Genomic DNA, 16895 nt, shown 5'->3' on the forward strand with positions numbered 1-16895 from the left:
TGGTTCAAAACATCTGGTGAGCCCTAGGTTGATGAAGGAGGCTGCTGAACTATCACTGCCTTCCCTTCTTCTCCTTCCTTTCCTGTCTGGTCATTGTGCTGACCTCCCAATCACTGAGCAATCTGGCCTGTTTTACTGAGTAACTGGGATATATTCACATCCTTGGCTTTCTTCCCTCCCTCTCCCTTTTGTTTGTTCCTCCAGGGGAAGTCGCTGGCAGGCAAGCGCCTCACAGGCTTGATGCAATCTTCTTGACAGCATCGTCTCAGCAAGCGGTCGCTGGCATCTCCGAAGGACAGCTGCACTCACTCAACCTCCTCCACGGCGGAAATATCATTTGGGGGCAAATGGGTCACTGTGTGTGTGCGTGTCTGTGTGTGTGTGTACGGCTGGGAGTGCAAACGAGATGGGAAGAGAAAGAGACGGAAGGGAGCACAGGGAAGGCGAAGGAAACCACGAGGGAGAGCCTGGCCCACCCGGAGGTTCCTCTTTTCATAGTTTACATCAACACTTTTCTACTTGTACAGCTTTGTAATGGCACTGAGTTCAATCAAGATAATTCTCTGTTTCTCGCTTGATTTCAGAGGAGCACAACTTGCTGTATGCAGGATGCCAACTTAGGCAGAGATGGTTGGGGGGACTGACTATGGGTGTCATTTAATGTAGGGGCCCTAAGAGAAATCTTGATAAAGAATTTGGTTGAGATCCGTATTCGTAATGCAGGCACTTTCTCACACTCATATCTCCTCTTGCTGCTGCTGCTGCATGTGTACAGGCAAAAATATCCATCTTCTGCATATCTTGGTAGCCCTGGCGTTAATTCTCCCTAGCCATGGATAATGGCTATTGCTGACTTGACAGTAACTTCTCAGATCTGGAATACTTTGCGAAACCTGAAGAGGTTTTTTCTGAGAGAATAGTATGCTATACGGGTGTTGCCATCCTTGAGTGGAAATGCAGATTAAAGTAGGCAAAGGGGAATCAGAGCAAGAAGAAAGGATGGTCCAAAATACTTTTACTCCCTAGCCACAGAAAGAGCTCTTGCTGCTCCTGCCACATGTCCCCTTTCATACAACCATTCGGGTCCAGTAAAATAATAATTGAAAGTTCCCTAAGGATGGGAGGAAGAATTCAGTTTTACCACGATGACATAGTAGACATATTATCATCCGCTTTTTAAATAATGGTTTTAAAAGTGCTTTTTAGCTTCTTTACTCACTGTCAGTAATATCGTCCAAAAATATATTTTGGGGTCCTCAGCTGCATAGAAAGGGGCAAAGCTACTGACTGCCAGCTCAGGATTTGGTCCATAAAGCCAGGCTCTAAGCTTCCTGTGAGGGATCTGATTTCAGTAGAGTTGCTTTGCATTTTGCACAAGTAAAAAATGTTGGCCCTGCTTCTTGGGCGATATGATCAAAATGTTATGCCAGGCCTGCACAGCTTGTGTAGCCCAAGCTTATAGGGTGGCCTGCCAAGTGTTTGGCAGTCTGTCTGTTGTTGCTTTGCAGTTCCAGGAAGGCAGCAAACATGGATGGTTTTCTGAACCCCTCACTATCTGTTGCACACAGCCAGTGGGCTGCATTCAAGTTTGTTGTGTCACAAGTTGTGCTGGCCTGCTTTATGCACACATTCTGTAAAAGCACCGTATTTGAAGAGGTGATACTGGGTTGGGAAAGAAGTCTTGTCTTTGTTGTGTGGTTGCACTTTCTGCGTACTTCTTCCCATTTTGTCTGTCTCACGATTTAGTCATACAGAGTAAACCAAGCTGATGGGAGAATTCGAGACATCTCCCTGCGCTTGTAGGAAGAAAAAGACCCTGTTAGGGTTATGTATTCATTCCTGGACAACTAAGTCGCAAATAAGTCTCTTTTGTAGAGAAAGGGAGAAATCAGTCTACAACACTTTGGCTTGGAGGTGAATGGCTTTTTGCTCAATGTAATGGCATTTGAACGTCTCTCACAATGTGGCAATAAGTGAGGATGGCTTGAAACTGTGTGATAGCTAGGTATGGAAATAATATGGCTGATTTCTCAGAATTGTTCTCAGTGCTCTGAGAAATGGGAGCACAGGGGAACTAGCTAAAAAAAAGTAGTAAAAGGAGGCAAAGTACTACTTTAAGTGTAAACTAAAACAAGTTCAATCTGATTTGGACCTGCTTAGCATCATAATGATCTAAAGCAGTCTTCTCCAATACTTGGTCTCTGTCTGTTGTTGGACTCCAACTCCCATCATCCCCAAGCAGTGTGGCCAATGCTGAGACATCTGGTTCAATAACATCTGGGGACCTAAGGCTGAGGAAGGATAGTCTAAGTAGTGTTGATATTTTTGTGTTAAAAATATTTCATAATACCTATATTCATAAAAATCTTCTTTCCACTTTAAATGCAAATTAAGCTCTTTTCTTGGCAGTAGATGGATATATCTCTAATCATGAATTCTTAGTGTGGTGGGGAAAACATTCCTGTCCGCCTTTTGGTACAAAAAGGCAATGTGGGTAATTTTCTGCCAGACATTGCACTACTGGTTCTTAGATGGACAAGTTTACAAGATGGATTCTTAGATGGACAAGTTTACAAGATGGATCCAGTACACAGCACATTGCAAAATAACAGTGCCCCAAGGAGTGTACAGAGTGTACAATCTAAATTTATCGACAAGTGGGACAATAAAGGGTAGAGAGGAAGATGGAATCTGAGGGGAAACAAAGGAAGAACCACTTAGAACAAGAGGAGTCAACCTTTTTGGACCAGGGACACATTTCAAATCCTGAGAGAATGTTGTGGGTGCCAGTCACAAAACTGCTGTTGTTAGGGCATGGCATAACTCAAAATGGCTGCCATGGTTGTGGCATAATGCACTTGCTGCCACTTGCCCCCACACCACCCCCGGGGCAACCTCATGCTGGTCCTGATTGTAGAGCTCATACAATACTGATTTTTTCACACTCCCATTTCTCCTCTCTTTACCAAAGTACATCTCTCTCCCTTCCTCATAGACAATACCATTCAAACTCCCCACCCTCTCTCTTTCTCACACACAGACTACACATAAACACAGAACACACATATATTCATATTTCTCTCTCTCTCTCTCTCTCTCTCTCTCTCACACACACACACACACACACACCCACACCATACCTGAGCAGCACCCCCTACATTCAGACAAGAGAGCCTTATGCTATGCAATACCTGTTGTTTAGGCATTTAAATGTGCTTATTCTGCATATTAGGTTCAGCGCAAGGTAGGAGAGCATTCCTAGCACAATAAATAAAGATCAGTGTGATCTGATCCTGATTTCACTACACTGGTGACCAAACTGTCTGACTGCCTTCTGTGTAGAGAGATATATGTCTAGTAATAGTTTGTTTTCTAACGAAATTTCTGTTAAAGCAAAAGGCAAAGCATGAGACACATTTGCTATTTGAAAAATCTGAACCATTTATTTTGAACCACATCCTCTCTTTATCTGTCTTCCCCACTCCTCAACCAAAGTGATATTTAGACACAAGTCCTTCCTCAGCTTAGATCTTTCCCCATTTCCCGTTCTTTCTCATGCATATTCATGCTATATTATTATTTCAAAACATTGCACTGGATATCACAGCTGGGCTCTTATGTGCCTGGTGAGTGCCAGAAACTTCACCATTCCCACAGTAAATTTGCAAATCCTGCCCCCACATTCCCATCCATGCTCTACGCAAAGCTGTTTTCAGAGACATGCCTTATCATCTTATTTTGTCTATCAAAGCTTCTGTATCCTTTGTGCAACCCCTGAAACAGTGGCTGTGGAATGCGGAGGGAGAAACTAATGTGCTTCCATGTCGCACCAGGTGCAGAGAATGGCCACTAGATGTGCCCTCACACAAAATATTAGGTGATTTGGGTTCCGCAAAGGCATAACATCTGCAGGAACTCAGCAAAAGCTAAATGCACTTTGGTAAGATTAATTTGGTAAATTCCAGCTATGGCAAAAATCACATTGGCAGATGGTCCTACATCATTGTAGCGATAAGTTACTCAACTAGAGAACAACAGAAAGCTTCTAATATATCCCTTAATTGTCAGGTATCATGAAATACTGTGATATGTAAAGTGGTGGCAAGTCATAAGGGGGCCCTATATGATGGTGTAATTCGTCTCCGTTTGATTGAGAGTCTTAACCGAAGACACTTATCTAGGTTTTCTTCCATCCAGTTAAAGAAGGAAGGACAGAACTCCATTCATCAAAGTATCAAATAATAGATATCAGTGGCCAAAAGGTGAACCTTTCATGTCTGCCCATGTTGGAGGCTTATAGGCTCATCTTTTGCAAGATTGCTCTGGTCGCCTTGTGTGCCCATGAGTAATGCATCCCATTATGCAACAGCATGGCCTTTCGTGGAATAAGCCACTATTATGGAAGCTGTATGTGATGCTCAGCCCTGAAAGCTTCATCATCTTGCCTTGAGATCACCTTGAGCATCACAGAACGCTCCTGTTTTCTGTGATTAGCCATCTTGTCATTTGGGATGTTGCAAGGGCAGGTGCTCAACTGAGTTTATGTCAGATTGAGTTTAAACCAATTCATGCATGCAAGGCTGAAGGAAGAAACGTTTTGTTTTTGAGGTTCAGTTGAACATGGGTCAGTTTCCATTTCCATATCAAAACTTTCGTTTTTAATAAGGCGGGTCATTGCTTAAAAGTGGACAACCTGACCAGGGACTTCACAGTTCCTTCTTTCAGTATGTACCTTTAGGGCGTACAGGGAACTGGACAATTGGGGTTATAGGGCAGTTTTCACCAACCAACCTAGCACCCTCCAGAGGTTTTAGCCTACAGTTTCAATCAGACATGACAAGCATGTCTATGGTGTCTTGGGCTGATGGGAGTTGTAGTCAAAATTTCTGAAGGCACCATTTTGATAAAAGTTGCTGTAGAGCTTCCTTAGACTCATCCTTTTATGCCTCTATGGCCTCTTGGTTTTTTCCAGAGAGATGCCCCTCCCCCCCCAAAAAAAAACCTGGAAGAAAACAATGCTAATATTAGCTGTAAATTACCAATCACGGTATTTATAAACTAGCTAGAAAATGGGGTTAGGCACAGGATGCTTCCTGCAATACATCCTGTTGAGGCCTCATAACTCTTCGGCTCAGGCACCATATTTCTGCCCTCATTCAGGAGAGAAATTATGTACGCACAGGTAGGTCCCCTTCCTCTGGATCACCAGAATCACACCTGGGACCTAAATCAACTGACTGAACCAGTGGCCAGTTGCCCCACAATGAGGATACAGCCACTGTTCCCTGATTAATTACTGTCTTCTCAGCAGGAAGGAATTTTAATGATCAATCTCTACATGGCTTTGTTGGCGCCACAAGATGTTGGAGGCTAACAAGCTGAAGTGGATAATGGTTTTGTGCCCTCCTCTTTGACTTTCCCTGAGCGCCTCTGTAGTCATAGTCAGATGAGAGAGTGCTACTCTAGATGGGCCTGTTGGTCTGATCTAGCCTTTCCTGTTGATTGGAGAATGAAAGAGGCAGTATAAAATGGTATCGCTTACTAGACTTTGTGTTTTCATTATTTATTTATGTATTGATTAAATTTGTATACTGCCCTTCATCTGTAGATCTCAGGACGGTTCACAGCATAAAAACACAATATACATAATTAAAGCAACAACAAAACAATACCTCCCCCTTAAATTGCTTAAAATTAAAAAAAGTGCTTAAATTGAACCTTTGGAGAGTCCTCTTCAAGGATGCAGAGCAAGAAAATAATAATAATTTAGGACTTCTAGGACTGCACCAATTCAGGCTGCAGGTGGTCGATTGTACATTTGAATGTTTCCTTGCATCAAAAGTATTTCTGCCTGTGGTAAGCTAATACGCCAGGGAGACCATTCTAGCCTAATCCTCTCCTTGGCATCCTAGTTTTCTATTTGGGGGAGCATTCAGCCATGCACTCCTCCCACCTGTGATCTGAAATGGTCCAGCCTTACAGCACAGGCAGTGTTACTGTTCACATTGTTGCTCAAGGGCTTTTTGCCCCGCTTGCTTTTCTTTTGTGATTTTCTGCGCAGGGTTGTCTAGCTCTTCTCCAAACGCTGCTCCCATAGTTTTGCGGGAAGCGCCAGAGCTACCTAGCAGCAACCTTGGAGCTGACAGCCTCCCGGTCCAGCAGTGCAGAGGGAAATGGTGCCAGTGAACAATTGGGCACAGAAATTTGCAGACAAAATTTACCCTCTGGCTACTTCAGGCAGGAGAGCCTCAGGCCAGCTGGAATGCACCAAAACACAGCTGCGCCTCCCACCCCAAGCAACTGGGCGGCGTGCCTGCTGCTTTTGGACTGCAGAGAGGAGCAAATGTGTGCAGCGATAGCACATCCTGCACAGCAGAGCATCTGTGCTCTCCACCTACCTTCTGGAGGTAACTCAGCTCTTATCAACATGATTTGAGCATCCTGTTGATGTTAGACAAATGCATATAATATTACAAAAGGCGGGTGGGGGAGTAAAATATTTAATACAAGGGTTTTTATGGAATTGTGTAGTTCTTCAAGCAGCTAAAATGGTAGATACTCAGATTTACCCCTTTGGCCTTTTGAAATCCCGGGCAGGATCTCATTATCCTTGCCTCACTCTTTGATTCCGAGCACATCCCTCAGAACTCCTGCCGGTTATTCCGCTGGCAGCAAAAAGACTAATCTCTTTCCGTTTCAGTCGCCCAGAAAGTAGCAGGTTAGTGCAACCATGAAACCCTTTGGATAACTCCAAACACGTCCAGCAATCTGGATCAGTGATGCTGCAGATGTCAAAGATTTTGGAAGGTCCGCTTTCCGTACACCTTTTACAGAGACGCAGTTACCCAAGCTCAGCAGTCGTGCTCTGCTCGACTCCCTTCTTAAAGCTTCCATTCCCTCTGCTGGGTAGCCTTGCCTTGTGGCACCTATTCTGAAAGAGGTGAAGCCTCCACCTTTTGTGATGTAGCTGTGTCACTCATGCCTCATCTACATGGCTCTTATTTAGGGGAAAACAGGATGTGCCATTCAGTATACCAGGTCAAAGAGCTGCTGGAGGCAGTGGTCTCCAGCAGTACCAATGGAGAGAGAGAGAGAGACCTAGGCCACTTGGGGGTTATACAGGATGCATAGCTGACTTAGGGCACTGAAGTATCCTGAGATGTATGATTGTGCTTTTCAGGGGCATTTCTGTGCCTCTGGCTCTACCTACGATGCTTAACCAGGAATGTGGTCCATGGGAAAATGCCCAGTACTAATTCACTCACTTCACTTTCAGCTCCTGTGCTGCTCCACGCACAGCTGCCTCGGCCACGACTGTGTCTGTGGTGAGTTTCTTTCCACTCACTGCAGTTCTTGGGGCAAAGCCCTTGGAGTCCCCTTGTAACAATACCCAGCCATTATTGCATGCATATGGAACTGGCCAGGGCAGGGGCTTTGGGGCAGCAATCCAGAGCTCCAGAATGAGAAGGAGGGTCCCCTAAATACAGCAGGGTGGGTTTATCACACATTGAAGAAATGTGTCTTATCTATAGAATACCCTCCACATGAACAGTAGGTCCAGAGTCTAAAATGACCACAGGCTCTGAGAGCCAATGAGTAGCATGGCTTGGCTGACAGTTTTGTTTCCAGTGCCATCCAAGATTGCCTATGACACTTGTCCCAAGGGGACCATCCTATTCCCTAACGTGTCAGCTTCCAGAATCTTCCTCTCCTCATTCCTCCATGGAAAAAGAGTGTTGGCCTCCCTTGGGTCTGTTACATTGCCAGCAGGAAGGTAGGACACCCTGATTCTGGCGCTAACCTTTTCTTAAAGGGCAGCTTGCTCTGTTGGTGAAATGCTCTCGGGGTTTGGCAGTTTCCCTCTCATGTTGAACATAAATCTGCAGGCCTGTAACTTAAACTCACATTTCTCTGCTCCTATCCCAAACAATGTTCCTCCTGAATAATTATTCCCCTTCTGCTTTCTGACATCCTTTAAAACATTTATAAACAGGGAGCCTGCTGTCTCTCTTAGGATCCTCTTTCTGTGGACTGAATACAGGCAGTTTCTTTAATAGCCTGCCCCCTCCCCCGCAACACACACCTTGCTCTGAATAGAGATGCTCTTTTAATCTTGGAAGAGGCATTCCCTATTCTTTCTGAGGCCAGGAAGGCTGTCTTTTTGGAAATGGCATCTGTTGTTTTAATCAGTACTACAGTCATACCTCGGGTTACAAACGCTTCAGGTTGTGTTTTTTCAGGTTACGGACACGCCGAAGCCCGGAAGTACCAAAACAGGTTACTTCCGGGTTTCGGTGAGCGTGTACGCGCAGAAGCACTAAATTGCGCTTTGCGCATGTGCAGAAGCCCCAAATCGCAAGCCGCGCGTGCACAGACGTGGTGCTGTGGATCGCGAACGCTGCGGGTTGCAAACGTGCCTCCCATGCAGATCACATTCGCAACCTGTGCGTTCACTGTATGCTAAAACCTTTTTTAAAAAAAGTAAATTTACTGCCCAATTAATCAGAGACTTTTTTTTTAGGTGGATTCAACACATTTGGATCAATGTGGTTTTTTCTTTAACCAAGTCATCTGATTAATAAATCAGTTAACTTGCACTCTGCTTTGGAAATGGAGCAGGGTAAATTGTCTGGTTCTCTTCATGCTTTGAGCCCCATCACTCATTTCTGCTGCTGGAAGTATCCTTCATAGCCATGGCAACCCATGGCAAACACTTCTCCCATCATCTTACATGGTGGAAAGCACCGTAGAACACGAAGGAACATCTCAAGCCAAACATGCAAAGCTGCCTTTGTTATTGATCAGGCCAGATTGCATGGTTTTTGTTTCTGTGTAGGAAATTCCACAGTCAGAATCTGTAACTAATTAGCTGCAGCTCTGAGAGAGCGGAGAAGAACTTAGGTGGAAGGGAGAGTGAAACTTAAATGATTCCCTTGCTCCGAGCCCAGTTGTGTGTTCCTCGCTTTCATTGGAGGACAATAGCAACCTTTCCCCTACTACTTCCCAGTCAGTGTTAAACAGATACCCTACGTTGGGGGGAGAGCCAACATGGTGCCTCCCAGATGTTGATGGACTCCCAACTCCCATAATCTTTGGGTTTTATGGAAGTTGAAGTCCACCAACATCTGGAGAGCACGGCATTGGCTACCCCTGCCCTCTGTAGACCCGTGTGCCTTACTCAACGTGATGAAAATGTCCATGGAGGACACAGGGGGCCACAGCTTCTTTTTCACAGTTTTCCAAGGCTGACCTCCATCAGCTGAGCAATCTGCATGACTAGGGAAGGCTAGATCTAGGCATGTAGTGAAGTGGTCATGCAATTGCTTGGTCATAGCCCCCACCTCCCCACTGCTTCAGTGTTGACAAGGCCAACCCCAGCCTTAAGCCTCAGCTCTCAACCCCATTTCTGCTTGCTTTCATGTGAGTGGTGCAAATGATTTCTGGGCTGCACTTGTGAATACACAAATACTTGTCTTGCTGCTGATGACTTCGGGAAGCTTAGAGCAAAGTTGGGCACGTATCTTAAATATCTCTGGTTCTTGTCAGTGTTGCAGTCATTTTGCCTGGTGATCCTATACTGCTCACTCACCACCCAAAGTCACGTGGAATTAAGTTAATGGATGGACTCAATTTGACAACACATAGAGGAATACACTTTAGAGTCCATACCCCAGTCTCACCAAGTATCTAATTGCTAGGCCTTTTGTTTGCTCTTGTTGTGTCAAACAGGATGATTGATTTGGCCAGACAGGAAGATAGCATGCAGAAGTCTCGATAGCCAATCTGGATCCCTTCCTTTGGGCCTGATGAATCTACACCTAGCTATTAAGCATTTAACTCCTTTCTTTGACACTGAGTCTTCTTGGTGTCCACTGCATCCTGTCTCCCATCATCAGTCTCAAAGGCTATCTATTAGTGATTCACAAATGGTAAACAGGGTTCTATACAAAACCAGAGAAATACATCACCCCCCCCCAACTAGGACCAAAGGATTTGCGGCTAAAATAGGAGGTGCGATGAGTTGCCTTAATCAAGAAATTGCAATGTACTGTATACTTTTTCCTTTATATCTAATGATAGACAGTGAATGTCTTGATAGTTCTTGCATTCTACTGCTTACCCACTGAGGTTTCCTCTTCAGTCATGGATAATTCTTCCTACTGCAGCTCCCTTGATGCCCATAGCTCAGTTTCCTCTGATATCACAGTAGGCTGGCTTGTGTTGTTCTTGCAAACCCTAGCTCTAGGATTACAAGCCTAGCTGTGGCATAAAAGGACTGTGTGGAGAGGCCACATCTATCGAACCAGCTGGTCCGCTGTTGCAAAGGGCGTGTTGCAACCTTGGGATAAGGCAGCTGATTGATTATGGGGAGCAAGTAACCCTGCAAGTGTGAATTATGAGTTCCTTAAGCAGCTTCTGATAAATTAAACAGTGCGAGCGTTGTATTTACACCATGGGTTTTCTCATGACACCTGCTGTTTGGCAATTCTTGAGGCTTATGTCTATAGATTGACCCAGCCCTTCTTTTTCATGCAGTGTCTCATAGCGTTCCAGCCATTACACTTGGGGGACAAGCTGCTTGAAATGGACAGTATTACGAACAGGGAAAACTGCCTTATACTGAGTTGGACCATTGCTCCGTCTCCTCCAGCACCCTCTACACTGACTAGTAGCAGCTATCTAAAAAGAGTTTCAGGCAGGGGGTGTTCCCAGCCCTACCTGGAGATGCAAGATTGAATCAGGGGGCTTCTCTCCTTTCCACCAGTGTAGGGGGGAAACGGGGGGAGGCATAGGTCAGTGGCAGTGCATCTGCTCTGAGTGCAGAAGACCCAAAGTTCAATACCTGGTGTCTTCAGGTAGGGCTGGGAGAAAACTCTGAAATCCCAGAGAGCTGCTGTCCGTTAGTCAACACAATACTGAGCCAGGTGGAACAATAGTCTGATTCGATTGAAGGCAGCTTCCTAAGTGTGGGCGCAGAATGTGTGCCCTGCAGGTTCAGAAGGCCTGAATATCAAGATATCCCATATTTTCGGTGATAGAAATTTGTATGCAAAGAGGCCAAGTCAGTTACGTGAGCCGTTACCTTTCATTTTTCTGGTGTTCTACGGCTAAGACATTCCAGTCTGCCTATTCTCTAGTTTCTCCCCTATAGGATTGTCAAGGGCACACTTTTGCATTGTCGGGTGGACTCCAACTGGGGAGCCACCTTTGAAAGCCTTCCCCACTTCCTTAAGAGCCAAGCAAGCTCTGTCAATACACGCCTTTTGGCTCCCAGTCAAAGGAGGCGGGCTAATAGCACTCCTGGTGGCTCTGCAGGCAGCTCATGTGACAAGGCTCCCGCCTCTCCCTCTCCTCAAGGAAAGTGTTTCCAGAAATGCAGCTGTGTTGCTATATTAAGGTGTCCCCACCTGCCTTTGTTTCTAGGCCATCCCAAGCCAAGCTGCAGGGCGAAAGCAGAACATAATGGGGGGGGGGGGGGGAGTCTAGCAGCACCATATAAAGAAAGACATTTGAGCTTTCCCTTTGCATGGTTTCTGACATGATGGATTTCCCCTTCCGGGAAGACAGTTGAGTATTAAATAGAGCTGGCAAAGGCTGCATTAGAAAAATTCCCTTTCCCATCACTTCCATGGCATCCTGGAGGATAAATGAGGCCAATGGCTGGCTGCACTGCTCTTGCAGACCCTCAGAATAGCCAGCGTCTTTTGTTTTGCTGCACTCTTATTCCAAGCAATTGAAATCACAGTGGTGGCTTGCCTTTTTTCTTTGAATCCCCATCCTTTGTTTTCAAGCGTTTGCTTTACTAAAAAGAAACCTCCTCTTTTAAGTCAGATTTAACTTCTCTACCCGCCTTTTGCAAGCTATTCGCGTGTTCCTAAATTTATTTAGGAACTAGTCTTAGTAATGCTTGAGCATAATGCATGTGGGGGGAAATCTGTTCTACAGCAGCAAGAAGCACAGCTGGTTAGCTGAAGCCTGCCCTTCCACAAAAACATCCTGCCAAAAATGTGCCAAGTGTTTAGAAGGCCAAAAAGATATATAGCATGGGAACTGCAGAATCAGTTTGCAACCTAGCAAAGTTGTAACTGGACATCAAAATTGTGTGCTCATTTGTGAGTGACTTTATATACCATTAGTTCCCCAAATTTATAGACACGTAGTTAGAGCAGCCATGATGCATTTGGTGGCTGGTGCTAAGCTAGCCCTGTTCTGCTGCTTATCAGCTGCGTCTGCCGAGTAACAAATGGCTGTGAAATGCCGGGTGCCCATTCAAGTGTGCAGAGATAACAAGTTTGATCCTTCTTGGATGATACACTTCAGATATAAATTTCCTTCTATATGGAAATCAAGCAGTTTAAGGAGAAGGCTGGGCTAAACCTCTTTTTCCCTGGCATGCCAATTTCCATATGCAGGGAGAGGGTTGTGGAAATAAGTGGCTTCCCTATCTGATACAGCCCAGGAAGAGCTACACTACATATTATTGCTTGCTATCCAAAAGAGCCTTCAATCAGGTAGGGCTGTGCTTGCCTAATTGGCTGAATCGTGGAAGGGGGGGTGACTTTCAGCTTGCTGTGCTGCTGACTGCTCTGAGACCCTGCTCCCACCTGACTTCAAAAACGCCTCTTCTCCACGCTCGCTTGTGGGATGTAGTAGCTCTCCACACCATTGCTAGAACATGTCTTACCGCCATACAGTGCCTTGGAACAGCTTAACACTGCATTTTGATGCAGATACAAACCGCAATGCTGGGCTGGGCTTGAAATTGTACGCAGAGAGCAGTGAGGTAAAGAATCTCTTTTCCAGAATAAACATTGTGCAGCAACTCTCCAGTGCGCTGTAGCAAAGGATCTGACCATGGTGGCAAAGTACCAGATATTCACTAGAGACTTTTCAAGGACAGTTAGGATCACAAGAACAATTGTATTTCTGGATATATTGTGTAACGTAGTAAAATGTACCTTGGCGACCCATGGATATTTTGGAGGCTTCAGCTTACAGATGCCACACGCCACGTGCTAAATTGTTCCAGTACTTCATTTATCTCAGTGTAAGAGCTGTCCTTCTCCTAAGTATGTTTAATCAGATGTTAGTCCCATAGAGTTCAACAGGACTTGTTTCCTAGTAAGTGTGCTTACTATCACAGCCATGGTCCTGTCCACACGCAAAGGTTCTGTTCCAGAATGTGTTGTGTGCCGTACAAAATTTGTTTTATGTTTAAAGGAGGAAAAAGTCTACAAAAAAGTATTGTCTTGATAGTGACAGAGCTCCCATTGGCTCTAGGGATTGTTTCCAAAAGTCCCTGGCAAATGTCAATCTAGATCAACCTTCAACCTCATGCCCTCCAGATATTTTAGACTACAACTCCCATCCTCTCTGACCTTTGGCCATGCTGGCTGGGGTTCATCAGAGTTAGAGTCATAGAATCATAGAATTGTAGCATTGGAAAGGGACCACAAGGGTCATCTACTCCAGCCTCCATCCATGGAGGAATCCTTCTGCCTAATGTGGGGCTTGAACCCATGATCCTGAAATTAAAGGTCAAAATCATCTGGAGTGAGGTTAGGGAAGGCTAGTGTAGATATGGAGTCTTTAAGCAGAGTGGCATCATATAGTTTACAAATCCCTTCATATAAATGTAAAGGTAAAGGGACCCCTGACCATTAGGTCCAGTCATGACCGACTCTGGGGTTGCAGTGCTCATCTCGCTTTGTTGGCCGAGGGAGCCGGCGTACAGCTTCCGGGTCATGTGGCCAGCATGGTAAACCAGAGCAGCGCATGGAAATGCCGTTTACCTTCCCGCCACAGCAGTACCTATTTATCTACTTGCACTTTGATGTGCTTTTGAACTGCTGGGTTGGCAGGAGCAGGGACTGAGCAACGGGAGCTCACCTCGTCATGGGGATCCGAACCGCCAACCTTCTGATCGGCAAGTCCTAGGCTCTGTGGTTTAACCCACAGCGCCACCCATGTCCCTTCATATAAATGGACAGGATGAGAAAGAGAAGCAGCAGTCAAAAATAGGATCTTATGCAAAAGATGTGCCAAGCTCATATCACCTTTCACACCTCCCATCCAGGATGCAAACACATGTTGGCAAGCAAAGTGAGAATCCATGCGAGGAAAACTGACGTTCAGGTGGAGATGCAGATGGTGCTCATTTGGAGGTTAGACATGCTAGTCGGAGATAGAAAATAGGAAGCTGTCAGCCATGAAGGGTAATAATCTTTCTCGTCTCAGGACTGAGACCAGATGGACATTTGCCATGATCACAGGTGGGAGAGAGATGGCCAGGGGGAAAGGTGACATTCAAATAATTTGAATTGGTCACACGATCATTCAGTAGTAAAGGAGGGCAGGGTGCATATTAAATGTTCTCACTTTTTTGTTCTAGTTAATTCCTCTCTCTTTTTTTTACATCATTAGTTCTCAACAGCCCTAGAGAAATATTTGCCATTCATTAACACCCTTTTATAAAAGAGCCACTTGTTCATATTTCTTGGCCACTCTGCTCTTAGTCCTCAGAGTAGACTATATTTAAAGATAATCCACAGTCAGATCAAGTCAGGTCCAAACAGCAGCCAAGATTAGCACCATCTGTCAGGTTGCAGCTTGGAGATGTTGCATTTCCCTTCAAAGGTTGCAGGATGTTGGGGGACAGTAACATTACAGCATCTCAGCTATGATGAGGAAAGCCCCATGTGGCTTCTGAGTTACTCTTGCTTATGCAGGGCATTCTCAGGATCGGGACCCCATGAAGGTGGCCAAGATGCTAAGAGGGTGCAGGTTCCCTGTGCTTTTTGAAGAAGCAGACGTTTTTAGGTTCAGCTTTCCTCATCCTTGCAGAACAAGCTACACCTACTGAGATCCCCTCACACGCTCATTTGAAAGCAATACAGGGAGATGCCCACCTTTCTGCATTGTCCACTACACTGACTAGTAGTAGCTCTCCGGAGTTTCAGGCAGAGGTCTTGCCCATTACTTGCTACCTGATGCTTTTAATCGGAGGGACCAGGGACCAGATCAGAACTTTCACCATGCAAAGTCTGTGATCTACCACTGATCGTCCCACCTAACTAGACCACTGGGGTAAACCTGACCTGCAGACAAGTGGAAGCAAAGCAGTACATGCTTGAGAGAAATAATATTCACAGTGCAGTGGTTGACAGTATGATCATGCCAACATGAAGGTGCCTTTAAAGGAACATGAGTGAGCATCATCTTGAGTGAGGCTGCAGATGCTCTTTTTGTATTTGGAGATTACTAGGCCATGCCGCCACCCACTGCGCACCTTGGTAATGCAGGTATGGAGTCAGTATGGGAATTTACTCACCCTGTTAATGCGTTTCTGTTCCCCTCTCCTTTTCGAAAATCATATTTTCCGTTTCAGCAACGGTTACAAGTAAAATAATTTGGCTACGAGCCTGAAAGAGCTCCCTCAGATTAGCACGCCAGCCAAAATGTTGCAGATTGCGATGGTGGGACACCACGTCATTCTTTTTCTGCACCAAAAAAATTTTTGGCACTTAACCAGCCCATGTGGGCACATCACAACCTAGGTGATGAAAGATGATCAGGTGTATCTTCCCAAAGGGTGAAGTTATTATGACTTATGGGCAATATTTGAGGTGCTAAATCTACTCATGGCAAATTGTACCTTTATTTTATTTTTCTGGAGACAAAGACCTGTATTGCTGTTTAACTTGTGATGAGGCAGTTCTATAGAAACAGTTACTTACTTGCATGTACATAGGATATCTATAGCAACAGTTTATGGAAATGAATAATATATGTATAAATATATATATGTACCAAAAATGCAATAGATTACGGGGGGGATGGAAATAAATCAAATCCTACACAAGTTTCATCATGGCAGTCTGGTGTTCTTCCTTCCGTTACAAGCCTCGAAAGCAATTGCCATCAGGATTGCAGATCATAGTGAAAGATGTGAGCAGCATCTTTATGGCAGAGATCTTTGAAGGAGTGATATCGTTTTGTTCTGGCTTTAGCACTTAAGGGCTTCCTTCAGAACCTTCAATAGAACGGATACATGCATGAAATCCTAAAAGAAGAGAGCGCCTTTAGGGAACAGGCTGTGTCCATTGCCATTGCCACTGATAAATCCTACATCTGGAATTGGAGACGGTTTCCCATTAGGAGTATGTGCCTTATTATACACAGGATTTCTCCTTTATTTGTTTGTTTGACACTGCAGAACATGTCTTAAAGCTCCCCAATTGGCTCCCAATACAGTCTACAAAAGATGCACAGTAAAAAACAGCTACACCAACAAAGCTACAAGTCACATGAAACATTCATACATCTCAGCACGGACTGTTTCAAGGGCTTCCTTATTTAAAAATTAACCGCTTGGTGAGTAGAAACTCTCTGGCAAAGCATCTTTGACAGCAACCTGTGCTCTACAAAGCTTTACCCATAGGCATTGCCTTTTGTATTGAACCCACCTGCCTAGCCCCATTGCCTTGGGGCCCCCCACCCCACATCCCTTTGAGTCCCAGTTGTTTTCATGGGCCTGTGTTGGATCGATTGAGTCCATCAAGCTTTCCATGGGTGATGCAGATGAAAATGTGCACACAATTGTGCAGCTGGTGGGGGAATAAAAATGACTCACTCATATTACCCTCCCCATAATGGTTTGTGAGGTCGTGTACGTGTGTTCCCCATAACCGTTTTACCCCGGCAACAATTCTGTGAGTTAAGTTAGGCCGAGAAATAATAAGTAATCCAGTGAGCTTCATGGATAAGTGGGGAATTGTACCAGAGTATCTTGGGCCTTACATACCCTCCAACATTTCTCCGGTGAAAATAGGAATGACCTGTTCCATTAAAATAATAGAATCAAAGAATCATAGAGTTAGAAGGGTGCCTGAGGA

At 45.0% G+C, this 16895-nt stretch overlaps 1 protein-coding gene across 4 annotated transcripts in view; it reads left to right on the forward strand.

Moving 5' to 3' along the window:
- The window catches only part of RGS6 (regulator of G protein signaling 6), a 223789-nt gene extending 207921 nt beyond the window's left edge, over positions 1–15868 (forward strand). For 3 of the 4 annotated variants that reach the window (XR_014501878.1, XR_014501879.1, XM_083398814.1), the window contains one exon: positions 205–3291. Coding sequence is in view for 2 of the 4 variants with exons in the window: in XM_083398814.1 (XP_083254940.1) it covers positions 205–255 (51 nt within the window). In the remaining 2 variants the exon portion in view is untranslated. Of the gene's footprint in view, positions 1–204 lie in introns of all 4 variants that reach the window. The other variant, XM_083398815.1, reaches the window with a different exon arrangement.
- Positions 15869–16895: the final 1027 nt, after the last annotated feature.

This window comes from Podarcis tiliguerta (genome assembly GCF_965153285.1).
Source record: "Podarcis tiliguerta genome assembly, chromosome: 1".
NCBI lineage: Eukaryota > Metazoa > Chordata > Lepidosauria > Squamata > Lacertidae > Podarcis > Podarcis tiliguerta.